At 26.8% G+C, this 14,751-nt stretch overlaps 1 protein-coding gene across 1 annotated transcript in view; it reads left to right on the top strand.

Annotated features, from left to right (window-relative positions):
* LOC117182189 overlaps positions 1-14,751 on the top strand; it is a 97,725-nt gene that overhangs the window by 70,518 nt on the left and 12,456 nt on the right. Inside the window, exons 3-4 of the mRNA XM_033375250.1 lie at positions 5,022-5,107; positions 5,232-5,327. Of these exons, the coding sequence (XP_033231141.1) occupies positions 5,022-5,107; positions 5,232-5,327 (182 nt within the window). The remainder of the gene's footprint in view (positions 1-5,021; positions 5,108-5,231; positions 5,328-14,751) is intronic.

The following is a 14,751-nucleotide window of genomic DNA, read 5'->3' as shown; positions in this document are numbered from 1 at the left end:
GGTAGGTATGGTGGGGGTAAATTTCATCCACGATCTGGCACCTGGCGGGGGACGATTCCCCTCGTGCGGCATCGTTGCTGCGTTTCAGGTCTGTGAGCTCTGGTTTAAAACTGAAGGGACGAGGAGAAGGGTTAATGTAGAATGTAAATTACAGGTTTTTCAAATTCTTGAAAAAATTTAAAATAAGGATTTTATTTTACAAGTAAAGCATCTGAATATAGATTTCACACTTTTCCTCCTATTCCTCTCTTCACTCTTTTTTTCATAATTACTCTTGTGTCTCCTGCTTTCAAGTAACTTTCCCTTTTTCTCCTTTTTTTTGCTAAAATGTGAATTAAATTAATAGAATCCAATAAAAAAATCGAACTATTTTTTTTCAAACATTTTTATGTAAAAATTCTACTAGTTGGTTGAAGATTGAACTAATTTGCTGATCATTTGTTTTTTATTTGGTTAAAAATTAATTGTGACAACTTAAAGTTTAACTAATACACTTTCGGCTAAACACTACTTTTTTGATAATTCGTTTTTTTGGGTTAGAATTAGTTTTTTAAATGCAAATTGAACAATTCCATTTTTGAATAAAACTTGATCGTTTTAGTTAAAAATTCAACTATGTAGTTTTTGATTCAGTATTCATCTGTTTTGGTTGAAAATTCAACTACTTGGTTGGAAGTTGAACTACTTTGTTAAAAATTTATTTTGTTGGTTAAAAATATAACTGTTTTGTTAAAATTTCATTTTTTTTATTGAAGATTAAATTTTCTAACTGAAAATTTAACTTCCTAATCTTCGGTTGAAAAATACCGTTTTTAGTGGAAAATTCAACCAATTTAGTTAGAAATGTATATATTTTGTTGTAAATTCGTATCTTTTTGTTGGTAAAAAATTAAACTGCTTTGTTCAAAATTCAGTTTACTAGGTGCAGATCCAACTCTTTGATTAAAAAATGAATTATTTTGTTGCAAATTTTGTTTTTTGCTGTCAATAATTTTTTCAATTGAAAATTCAACTATTTTGTAGGAAAATCGTCTTTTCACATAAAAATTCAACTGTTCTGTTTTAAATTTGTCTTTTTAGGCTTGCTTAAAAATTCAATTTCTGGTTGAAAATTCTATTTTTTGATCAAAATTAATATATACATGTAGAAAATTAAACTGTTAGGCAGAGAATTTTCTTTTTTTCTTAAAATTAAATCATTGAATAAATTGTTTTCCTTTCTTGACTAAAAAATCATTCTTAGTTGAAATTTTATCTTTTTCGTTGAAGATTCAAGTATTCGGTTAAGAATTTATTTGGTTTAAGATTTAACTATTTAGTTACAAATTTAATTATATTGTCGAAACTTGAACAATTTCGATGAAAAGTAATCCTCCTTTTGTTAAAATAAAACTGTTTTGTTGAAAATTCTTTTTAGTTTGAAAATTCTTTTTGGATTGAAAATTCAACTGTTTCGTAGAAAAATTCTCTTTCTTGACATAAAAATTCAACATATTAGATGAAATGTTTATATCTATATAGTATTAAACTTACTATATTTTTTATAATTCAAATATTTTGTTGAAAATTCTCTTTTGGTTGAATTCAACTGTTTTTTATTTAAGATTAAAGCCCGTTTTTTTTTTAATATCAGCCAATACATTTATTGTTAAAAATGTTTTTTTTGTTTATGTCGACTGTATTTTATTTTAAAGTAAAATCTTTTTTGGGTTAAAAAATAACAACTATTACATTTTTCGTAAAGAATTATTCTTTTTCATTAAAAACTTTATTGTATTTTATGAAATCCACCATGTTTTCTTGAAAATTCAACTACCGTCTCGAGAATGGATCTATTTCTTGTAGGTTCATTTTCGTAGGCTGAAAGTTCTACTATTTGGTTAAAAATTCAAATACATTGTTGAAAATGCGTTCCTTTCTTTTGAAAGTTTAAAAAATCGACTTTGTAGCTTTGAACTCAAATCTTTCGTTGCAAATTTATGTCTTTTGTTAACAAATTTATGTTTTTCGGTTCAAAATTCTACTATTTTCTTGAAAGTACAATATTTCGACTTGAAATCCTAAACGTTTCCTATTGAATACTATATAGTATGTGCCTATATTAATTTTATTTCAAATAATTTGTTCCCCTATTTTCGTGAAAAGCACCACATTTTCCACATTTTCCCTGCTTTAAGACCATTTTGTACTGTGAAATCTGTAACAATATTATGTTTGTATGTTTTGTGTTTTATCTTAAGCGTTTATCAAATAAAATCGAAGAATCAATTTTGAATTCAAATGGGGAGGGTTTTCGTAAATGTGATTTATTCCTGAGGGCACACAGTGGAAAAAAATTACTTTTTTGTTTCAAAATAACGTACAGCCCACAAATATTTACCGATTTGAACAAAAAGATTTGAAAAAAAGGCTGATAAAATTTCGAAGGGAGTTGTCGAACCTGATTTCTGAATTAGGTTTTCAATTTTTTTATAAATAAACAAATATAACGAGAAAAAATTGCCATTTTTTTATTTGACGTTCTCGGTGCTCGTCAATAACAGGGAAATGTTTCAAATCGCCCAAGTTGCATAGAGTAACATTAGCTAAAGATGTTCCAATAATATACCATAAAAAAAAATTGGTTAACAAATTATTTGTTGAAAAAGTATTTTCTAAGATTTTACATAACTATACGTTTTCTCAAGTTATATTGCAAGGAACTTGAATGTAAACAATGTTATATTAAAAAAATTGTATCTTAAGATTATAATTGTTTATAGTATAAGCAAATTTAATGAACAAATGCAGTATTTAGGCATTTTTAGATAGAAAAATTCGTTTTTTTCTATATCAATTTTTTTTTAATTAGAAACTTTATGATACTTTTAGCAAAATTTAAAATTTGTTCATTAATCTTATGATTTTTTGAACAAATTTAATAAATAAATGCATTTTTCGGGCATTTGTCGGCTGAAAAATTGGGTTTTTCAATGCCAGTCTTTTCAGTTCGGAACTTTATGACAATTTCAGCAACATTCATAATAAATTGATAAATTTTATGATTTCTTTAAACAAGTTTAATGAACAAATGCATTAATCAGGCATTTGTCTACAGAAAAAATAGTTTCTTTCTATATCAACTTTTTTAATTAGGAAGTTCATGATAACTTCAGAAAAATTCATAATTTTTTTTTATCAATTTTATGATTTTTTCAAACAAATTTAATAAACAAATGCATTATTGGGGCATCTGTCGACGGAAAAATTCTTTTTTTGTCGATATCAGACTTTTAATTGGGATCTTCATAATAAATTCAGCATAAATCATAATTAGTTGAAAAATTTCATATATTTTTTTCAAACAAATTTAATAAACAAATGCATTATTCGGGCATCTGTCAATCGAAACATTATTTTTTTTCGATGTCAGTCTTTTTAATTGGGAACTTATTGAAATTTCCATTACCAATCATACTTAGTTGATAAATTCTATGATTTTTTAAACAAATTTAATAAACACATGAATTATTTGGGTATTAGACGAAGAAAAGTTTTGTTTTTTCAATCTCAGTCCTTTCAGTTTAAGTTTATCATTACTTTCATTCTTTTAATAAGGCTGCAGCTTCAGAATCGAGTAGAATTTCCTTTTTCTTCCACTTTTGTCTATGATATACTATTTTTGGATCAGTGGAAATCAGCTGAAGTTATCAGGAAGTTCCTAATTTAAAAAGTTGAAATAGAAAAAAAAAAAAAACGAATTTTTCTGTCGCCAAATGCCTGATTAATGCATTTCTTTATTAAATTTGTTCAAAAAAATCATAGAATTGATCAGAAAATTATGAATTTTGCTGAACTTATCATCAACTTCCTAATTTAAAAAGTTCACATATGCAGAAAAAAAAAGAATTTTTCTGTAGACAAATGCCTGATTAATGCATTTTTTCATTAAAATTGTTTAATGAAATTATAAAATTTATCAAATTATTATGAATGTTGCTGAAATTGTCATGAAGTTCCCAACTGAATAGACTGGCATTGAAAAAAACGAATTTTTCCGCCGATAAATACCCGAATAATGCATTTGTTTATTAAATGTGTTATAAAAAATCATAAGATTAATCAAAAAGTTATGAATTTTGCTACGAGTAAAATCAGCATAAAGTTCCCAATTTAAAAAAAATGTACATCGAAAAATAAACGTATTTTTCTCTCGAAAAATGCCTGATTACTCCATTTATTCGTTAAATTTGTTTATAATATAAATAATTTTAATCTTAAAAGAAAATTAAAAAAAAATTGTTTGCATTCAAATTTCTTGCAACATAACATGAAAAAACGTATAACCATGGAAAATCGTAGGAAACTTTTTTTCAACAAATAATTTGTTTGTAAATAATTTTTTTATTTGTTGTATAATATTGGAAAATCTTTAACTAATGTTAATCTATGCAACTTGGGCGATTTCAGCAATGTTCCTGTTATTGACGAGCACCAGGAACGTCAAATAGAAAAAATGGCAATTTTTTCGTTATATTTGTTTATTTATAAAAATATTGAAAACCTAATTCAAAAATCAGGCTCGACAACTCTCTTAGAAATTTTATCAGATTTTTTTTCAAATTTGTGTTGTCCAAATCGGTCCATAATTGTGTCAATAGTTTTCAAAATAAAACGTTTTTAAACGACCCCTGATGCTGATTTCACTAATTGATCATAAATCTATAGTAGAAAACTAAATAAAAATTCTAAAGTAAAACACGAAAATCCGAAAGAAGGTGTTGGACCTGAAAAAAAGAATAACCAACGCATAAAAAGGATGACCTTTACGTTAAATACTTCATCTGTGTCATTTTTTCAGTACTCGTCTTCGGCTCGCATTTACGCTCGCCTTCGGTTCCGCACTCGCCTTTGGCTCGCACTCACACATTTACCATTGGCTGACGCTCGCCCGCCTACGACTCTCACTGAAAAAGTTACACTCGTCGAAAAAGTTGCACTTTTTCCCCTTTATTATACATTATATACTATTTTGTTCCCAGGCTCGTCTACACGGAATACACGTCTGGGTTCCTTTGCTGCCCTGGTTGGACGCAGGTCACGAGATTGAGCTTCGGTTGCAACAAACGTGAGTAAACCGGATCTAAACTATAAAGCAATCAGCATTAATTGGTATCCATTCGAAGCTCGTATATCGACAACCAGTTGAATTGATCAGATCATTGTCAATACTGTAGTATCTCTCGTTGCAGCGACTTGCTCAGTACCTTGTCAAAATGGTGGAGTCTGTACATCTCCAGGAACCTGCACGTGCCCCAAGGGATTCACTGGCAGTCAGTGCCAGACAGGTAATAATTAAAAGCATAACCGATCATTTAGTGTCCCTCTTCTCTTATTTCATTCCTTTTCATCAACTTTTCCTTTTTCGTTTCCTCTCCTCTCCATTAATACACCTCTTCCCTAAAAGCCATTCATCTTGGGGATCGTACTTAAATTATGTAATAGATTATGGGCCCTAAGACCACCCTCTACCCTGTAACAAACCGTCACAAAATATCCCCCCCTTTTTTTATTAAATTATAATAATATTTAATAATATAAATAAAATAATAAATAATTCAGTAAAACCCTTCAATAGCCCTCCCTTCTATAGCCCTTCCGAGAAACGACGCCGCGCCGCAGTTAGGTGTAACAGGAGCTGCGCGGGGTCTGCGGTTGTCACTCAGCCGATCATTCAGGTGTGAACAAACAAAAGCGGAGCGGGCTATAATGAGTCAGTTCCCACCCACCGTCAGTCCCAAAATTGGCGCTATAGAAGAGCTTCACTGTAATTAATTGGCTTTTCTTTTACTTTTAATATCCAGAAATTTTTTGCGAGTTATTGCCATCAGAATTAGGTAGGGTGTCCGAGAACTTCATTTTCAAAAATCCCTGATTTTTCCTTGACTCATTTTTCATTTTTCGTGATCATTAATATTCAAATTTCAGTATTTTAATCTTGTAAAACCTTTAATATAAAATCTTTTCTAAAAACAGTATTTCAGATACAAATTTAACGTTTTCGAATTCATTAATTTATTTTAAACAAAAAATTTCTTTTCCACTATAAAAGATGGATTTTCAACAAAATAATTTTACTTTTAAAATAATAGCTGAATTTTCAATCTAAATAGATAAAACCCCAATAAAACAGTTTTATATTTTATATTTCAAATAAAGATTGTTCACTCAAGAAATAAATAAAATTGTATGGAAATTGTTGAACCTTCAAGCCAAAACACGAATTTTCTCTACAAAAATTAAATTTTAAAAAATATATATGACTTTTCAGCAAAAAATTAAGTTTCCATGAAACTGATGCATTTTGACCCAACAAAAAATGAAATTTCAAATAAAGAAAATTATTTTTCTTTTTGTAAAAAAGGCGAATTTTCAACTAAAAAATATCAATCTTAAAAGAATGGAAAGATTTATTTTAAAATATAACTTCCATTTTTTCCTACTTAATTTCCTAACTTAAATAAGTTCAGAAATTAATTTTTAACCAAAAAAGGCATCTCCACTAAAGAGTTCAATTTTCAACCAAAGATATAAGCCTTTAATCAAAAAATATATTTTTAACAATGTGATGTTATTTTTACCCAAGTAGTTGAATTTTCCATTAAAAAAGATTAATTTTTAACAAAATAGTTAAACGTTCAACCAAAAAGATGAATTTTCAACTATAAATATTAATCTTTAAAAAAATTGTTTCTTAACAAAGCGTTTAACCAAAAAGTTGCATTTTCATTCTTAACCAAACAGTTGGATTTTCAAGCAAAAAGATAAATTTGTAAGCAAGAAGAGTAATTTTACACCACGAAAAAATAATTTTAAACAAAATATATGAATTTTCACACAGTTAATTGGATATCCAACTAAGGGAAGATAAAATTTCAAACAGAAGTGGAATTATTAAATTTTCAGTTTAAAAAAATGTATAATTTTTAACGAAATAGATCGATTTTCAATCAGGGAGGTGAATTTTCAAGAGAAATTATGAATTTAAAAAATTAATCTTCAACAACAAAATTTAATTTTAAATCAAAGAGTTTAATTTTTAACCAAAAAGATGGGTTTTTAAACAAGAAGATTAATTTTCTAACGAAAAGAAAAAACGATTTTTCAACAAAATAGCTAAATTGTTACCCAGGTAGTTCAATTTTCAACTTAGTCAAATAAATTTTCAAACAAAAGTAGAATTGTTGAATTTTTATCTAGAAAAAAAATTTTAACAGAAAAGAACGAATTTTTATATTAAAAAAAAGTTTTCAAAATAACAGTTGAATTTTCACCCAGAAAACATTACAGTTAACGTTTTATGATCAAAATATGAATTTTTAACAAAAAATTAGTTTTTACGAAAAAAATTAGTTTTTACGAAAAAAATTGAATTTTCAATTAAAAAAAAAAGTTAGTTTTTTCAACCAACAAGGATGTTTTTTTAACAAAATAGTTCAATTCTCTACCAAATAGTTGTACTTTTATACAGGAAAGATAAAATTTGTACTAAAACAGATGAATTTTTAATAAAAAATGACAATTTTTTTAAAACTTGAACTTTCGCCCAGAAAAGATTTCAGCTCACTCTTCAACACCATAATATATTTTTTAAACAAAAAGTAAATTGACTACGAAATAGTTCAATTTTCAAGAAAGCAGCAGATTTTGCAACAAAAAGTATGACTTTTTAATAAAGTAGTTTAATTTTTAATCAAACATTTCGGCAATTTTATCATTGAATATAAATATAAAGATATTTTATATTATTATTATAATATTCATATTTTGAAAATAGATCAATGAGTGATGTATTAAAAAAGAAAACTGGGCAATAATATTCTTATTGTATTATTTTTATTTATTTTTATCTCATTTAAGTATAATAATAATCAAAATATAAATGTCCAGCTGAATGAAGAATAATGAGAACTCTATAACGAACAAAATTTTCCTCGAGTAACAGTGGTAGAAACTTTCATATTAAAAAGTTGTTAAAAATCAATATTTGTGCTTGATTTAAATAAATTTAATAAAAATGCCATAAAAAAATTTGAGTGACAAAAACATGGACAAGAAAATACCGGCAATGGGAATCGAGTCCGGCCTTTCCCGTTACAAGGACGGAGCGCTATCGCCTGATCTCACCGGAAGTAGAAGTGAAACAAGTACACCAAAATTCCTATTTAGTAACAGTTTCGGTTGTTCCCTTGTTACTAAATAGGAGGAACCGAAAATTAAACATCCAGGGCCGCTTGAACCATTTCCGATTGGAGTGCATAATATTGCGCAATATACTCGATTGAGTACTCACACACTGCAGCCCTTCCGAGACGGGAATCGCAGCCCTGTCTCGCCCCGACACCTGAGAAAGTGCTTGGGTCATCAATTCTAGGAATTTTAACCCTCAAACGGTACACTGCTTTCTTGTCCCTACTAAAGGTACACTGGTGCGAATCTGACTTTTGCATTTTCAACTTCGAATATAAAAAAGAAGATTGAGACTAGAAAAATGTTAAACACATGTTTTTTGTGTGAAATTTCCTGCTGAATCTAATGGTTCTATAGAAATTTAGATAATCTTTAATTTTTCCCATGGTAATTTGTTATATATAAAGCGGCGTTTTTGGAAAATCACTTTTTTGGAAAGAATTCGCCATTTGTTTTCATTTCATTCAAATTAATTAAACTTTGTGGGATTTTGCAGTTAAAGTGACACACAATCATTAAAAAAATATTGCTTATGCCGAGAATGTGAATCGAGTATTTTTCCCGGTAGGTCAAAGTTGGGGCATACAAATCTTTTTATTTAGAATTTCCCTTGAATTTTTTCAACAAGAAATGCTTACTATTCGCGACACTTTTGGCATACATATTGGGCATCTGTAATGCATCTGATGGAAAAATAACATCTTTGCTAAAATTATTGGTAATTATCGTGAAAAATCGATAAATAACAAATAAATGTACATAAGCAAACTTACATTCAACAAACGAACGAAACTCCTTTATTTGAGAACAATAATTAGTAATTCCAGCCCGCAACACTTTACCACACGTAAAAGGTACACAGGTGCTGATTCGCACCAATTCGATTTGCTTGTCCTTCTGTTTCGGAGAAATAAACGAAACTGGAACTAACCGGACTTGGGCCTGAAACATTGGGGTTCGGACATATTTGTCGTGGTGGGGATAATCCCGCACAGATGTCTATGATCAAATGCTACCAACTTTTCATGTGACTGAAGTTTGCAACGTTTATAAACGAAATTATACAATATCCGACATTTCTTTTAGTGATTATTTGCACCTGGTGGCAGGAAAAACAAAAATTGGTTTAATCCCAATAATTCTTAATAGCTGGCTAAGTTTTACACACCCAGGGACTTTGAAAATTATATAGAAAATAAAAAACAAAAATTTGTTTACATTTATAAATGATGCAAACTTCAATTACGTAACTTTTCAAAAAAGACCGTGCGAATTCGCACCACTGTACCTTTTGAGGGTTAAAACCGGGGGTTACAAAATCGAGGTTCTGGTGCAGTTTCTTCATTTCAAAATCTTGACAATTTAACTTTCTTTTTTAACTTTTAAGGCTCTAAACTAGATTTTATATACAGGATGAATACGTGCGACTCGAAATCTTCTCAAATTCAAAAATCTAGATTAGAAAACAGAAGTCCCTGCTTCTTTTTCCTTCTAGTCGTGAATATGTAGCAATTTCCGACAACAGGTTCGAGGTCGAAGGATGTAAGATCGTTAGCAGTAATTAAATTGGTAGTTAACGATATGTGGATCGATAGCATATCCGGACTGGAACCGACCTCGTTGGCGTATTGTGATGCCCTGGACGGTTCCAGACGCAGCATCCGATAGATTTACGATCGATTTCAGTACCGGCCATACGGACGTTCTAATTACCGGCCCGAGGTCCCTTATATCCTTTATATCAGGTATCGACTCCTCAGATTCTTAGGAGCTCTTCTCAAGATCGCAATTTTGATTGAAAAGGTAAAAAAAGGGCTGTTCAAAAATCAAACGGTGTAAATTATAAAGTATGGTTATTACAATCACAAGAAACAGACCACAGAGCCATAACTTATCTCAAAAAAGAAGAAATAGGGTCATTTTTCATTAAATAGGAGAATAGATTTTTTTAAATAAAATTAATGTAGGCACTATGTTTAATTTAATTTGAAACTTTTTAAATTTCTCAGATTTCAAGGCGAAATTGATTGCATTTTCTACAAAAAAGATGCATTTTTAAACAAATAGTTTGATTTTCAAGCAAAAAAAAGAATTTAAAGCAAGAAGAGTAAATTTTTACCATAAAAGAAGAATTTTCAACAAAATAGATGAATTTTCACCCAGTTAATTGGATTTTGAACTAAAGAAACATAAACTTTTAAACAGAAATGGAATTAGTGAATTTTCAGTTTAAAAAATATATTTTTTAACAAAATACCTAAATTTTCAATCAAGCAGGCGAATTTTCAAGTAAAATTATGAACAAAGAAAATTAAACTTTAACCAAATAATTTAATTTTCTACCACAGAGTTTAATTTTAAACAAAAAAATGAATTTTTAAACAAGAAAATTGATTTTCGAACAAAAAAATTAACTTATCAACAAAATAGCTGAACTGTTACCCAAATAGTTCATTTTTTAACTAAGATAAATTTTGAAACATAAGTAGGATTGTTAAATTTTTAGCTAAAAAAGATCATTTTTACTGAAAAAAATAACGAATTTTGAAGCAGCCATCTTTAATTTATTTTATACAGAAAAATTTATTTAAAAAATGATGTCCTCTCTGCTATATATAAACTATATATAACTTTTTCACCTGGGCAAAAAGATAAATTGTTATATAAAAATTATGAATCTTCAGAAAAAAAATTATTTTTTAACAAATGGTTTAACCTTCAACCAAGTAGTTTAATATTTAACCAAAACAGATGAATTCGAAATGAAAAATGTAATAGTTGATATTAAACAAAAAACAAATGTTCTACAAAAACAAATGAATTTGCAACCCAAAAATATGAATTTTCAACAACAAAAAATGCTAATTTTCCGCCAAATAGTTGAATTCCCTACCAAATACAAAAAACATGCAACCAAAATAATTAATTTATCTACTAAAAGAAAGAAATTTCCAACAAACTTGTAAAACATAATTCAAGTTTCAACCTAAAAATACGAATTTTCAAGATAAAAGTTAATTTTCGACTAAATTGTTAAATTTTCAAGTCGAAAAACGAATTTTCGACGAAACAGTTCATTTTTTAATCCAAAAAGTTCATTTTTAACCAAAATAGTATAATTTTAAAGCTAAAAGATTAACTTTCAAGCAAGGAGAGTAATTTAAAAAAGAAACGTATTTTGAACAAAACAGATGAATTTTCAAACAAAGAGACTAATTGTCCACCAAAATTATGAATCTTCCATAAAAAAAATAATTTTTTAACAAAACGGTTTAACCACCAACCAATTAAATTTTCAACCCAAAAACAAGAATTTAATAAAAAAAGTCAGTTGAATTTTCAACCAAAATATCTGAATTTTCTACTAAAAGAAATAAATTTCCATAAAATTCTACAAGCAAATTGAAGTTTCAACTCAAAAATAAGAATTTTCAAAGATGAAGTTAATTTTCGACAAAACTGTAAAAGGTTCAAACTAAAAAGACGAATTTTCGACGAAACAGTTGCATTTTTAATCCAAAAAGTGAATTTTTAAGCAAGGAGAGTAATTTTCTAAAAAAAAAAAAACGAATTTTCAATAAAATAGATCAATTTTCAACCAAAGAGAATAATTTTCCACCAGAATTATAAATCTTTAATAAAGAAAAGATTTTTCAACCAAACGGTTTAACTACCAACCAAGCAGTTGAATTTGCAACAAAAAAATAACTGTCAAGAAAAAATTTAATAGTTGATGTCTGAACGAAAAAAAGTGTTTTTACTTTAAATCAGTAACAATTAAATTCAACCATAAAGGACCAATTTTCTAACAAAACAATTGAAGTTTAAACCGAAAAATACGAATTTGCAAGGAAAATGTTAATTTTCGAGTAAATTGTTAAATTTTTGAGACAAAAAAGACAAATTTTCGACGAAATAGTTGATTTTTTAATCCAAAAAATGAAGTTTTAACTAAAACAGTTAAATTTTCAAGCCAAAAGATAAATTTTCAGCCAGAAAAGTAATTTTCTATCAAAATAGATGAATTTTCACCCAGTTAATAAAATGTTCAACTAAGAAAGATAAATTTTCAAACAAAAATAAAAAATTTAATAGTTGACACTTCAAAAAAAAAAGTATTTTCCACACAAAAAATGAATTTACAACGCGAAAATATGATATTTCAACAAAAATGTTAATTTTGTACAAAATTATTTTTCCAAACGAGTTAAATTTCGCATATAAACAAACTAAAGTTGTCATTTTTATCAACTTAAGAATAGAAATTTACAAAAAATACAAAATTACAAATACACCAAATTTTTTTAATACAATGACAAAGACAAATCGAATTTTTTTTAAATGTTATTTTTTCGAGATTGAAAAGGGAAGAGGGAAGTTCTATCGCATCCTATTCCTTTTCCAGCTTAAGGTTTATTATTTTTTTTTTAACCAAATTTGACAGAATTATCGTACTTGGAAATAAATGATCCAAAAAATTGTTCTATTTATGCATCAACTTTGAATTATGTAAATGAAACAAGTTTTTCTGTTTAAAAAAAAACATTTTTTCAAATACTATGCATAATATGAAAGAGCATAACTTCCTTACTCTTTTATAAAATGAATTATAATAAATATAAATGTATTAAACTTTTACAACCGAAGTTTAAAATTTTTTAATTCGAATTTTTTTTTATTCAAATGATCAATAATTTATACGTATAGAATGGAAGCTACTAACACTTTCTAACTGGAAATTTCGAATTAAATGCAGTCAAACTAACAAATTAAAAAATTTTAACTATTATAAATTATAGAGTTCAAAGATTCAGATTCAATTCCAAAAATATAAATCCACATTATCATTTTGAATGCTCTAAATTGAAGAATCAATCAATAAATTTAAAAAAATTAAAAATGACATCATTTTAAGCTAGTAACATTAAAATGGAACGATTCCATTTGTTTATAAACTGAAAAATTCTTAGATTAAATTTAAATTATTTTTATTTTAAATAATTTAAAAATCCTGATAATGCTTCAAAGTTTTATTTCAAAATCTTGAAAAATGTACACTTTTACACATTTTTAATTATTTAAAGAAATTTTAGAATTTCGAAACATCTTTCTAAATTATTCGAATTTTTCCTAAACATTTTTTTAATATCCTTCCAAATTCAAAATATATCCTTATTTCACATTCATGTTCGATAATTTTGTAAATCTTTCGAAATCTTTTTAAATATTCTCTTAAAATTAATTTATCAAAATAAAAAAATCATTTTCAATTTTCCTAGGAAACGTTTTTTATTTTTCTGAAGCCTTTGAAAATTCTTAAAAAGTTTCTAAATTTTTTGTTCGAAATCTGCCGAAATCTGCATTTGGTTTTAAATTACTAATTTCAAATTTTTAATTAATTTTGAATTTTTTTAAAACTTCTAAGTAGCTCTTCAACTTACTAAAATTTTTTTTCGGAATAATAAATAAGTGTTAGAGTCTTATTTATATATCAAAATTCAACAATTTGATTTACAAAATAAATTTTTTTAAATAAAACAATCAAAATTGTAACGTCCGAAGTTTAGTTTTAAATATTTTATTGATAATTACTGACTTTAAATGAACAGACAGATATTTCTAAATTTTAAGTAATTGTTCTGTTTCTTAATTTAAAATTTTCAAATTGAATGGTTTAAAAATGAAGCAGTTTGGACTGAAATAATATTTGTAATTTAGTAAAAGCCTTTAATTAAGAATATATTATTTTGAAGTTATTCGAAAATTTTAAATAGTTAATAAAGTTTCAATCTGGCATTTAAATTTGTTTAACTAATAAGTTTTTCCAATTGAAACAGTTTCATTTTTAACTTAAAAATCTGGAAATTCTAAAATTGTCAACTGATTCCGAATCGTCTTGTAAAATAAATTATTATTCACTTTAAAAATTTTAAAGTACCATTCAATTTTGAAAATCAATAATTAATTTATATTCGCCATTGAACAACTAAAAATATTTCTCAAAAAAATCTCCAATTTTAAACAATTCTAATTTTTAATTGTTTAAGTCTTTACAACTGCAATTTAAAAATCTTTTAATTCAACTGTACGCTTAAAAATCTAAAATGAAACATTTTTAAAGCGAAAGATTTTCGAATTACGAATTCTAAACAGAATGATATCATAATCGAAAAAGATAACAAGCTAATTATTTAAAAAAAACAGTTGAAATCAAAGTTGGACAGATTTCTTTCCTACAAATTTTGTAAAATTCCCGGTCAAAAAATAAATTCACAGTTGAATTTTCGACCAAATAATGGAATTTCCAAACAAAAAAGATGCATTTTTTTAGAAAGCAGTTGTTCTTTTTTTAATAGTTTATTTTCGTCCAAAAAAGATTAATTTTCAAACAAAAAGATGATCTTGCTACCAAACTGATGAAACCTCTAGAAAAAAGAACGAATTTTCTATCAAAAAATGCTAAAGTTCAACAAGAAATCTGTATTTTCCTACAAATTTTAATTAAATAATTTTTTAATAAAT

Source organism: Belonocnema kinseyi, chromosome 10 (genome assembly GCF_010883055.1).
Source record: "Belonocnema kinseyi isolate 2016_QV_RU_SX_M_011 chromosome 10, B_treatae_v1, whole genome shotgun sequence".
Lineage (NCBI taxonomy): Eukaryota > Metazoa > Arthropoda > Insecta > Hymenoptera > Cynipidae > Belonocnema > Belonocnema kinseyi.
The sequence above is the reverse complement of the archived record's forward strand: the minus strand, read 5'-3'. Positions and strand labels throughout refer to the sequence as shown.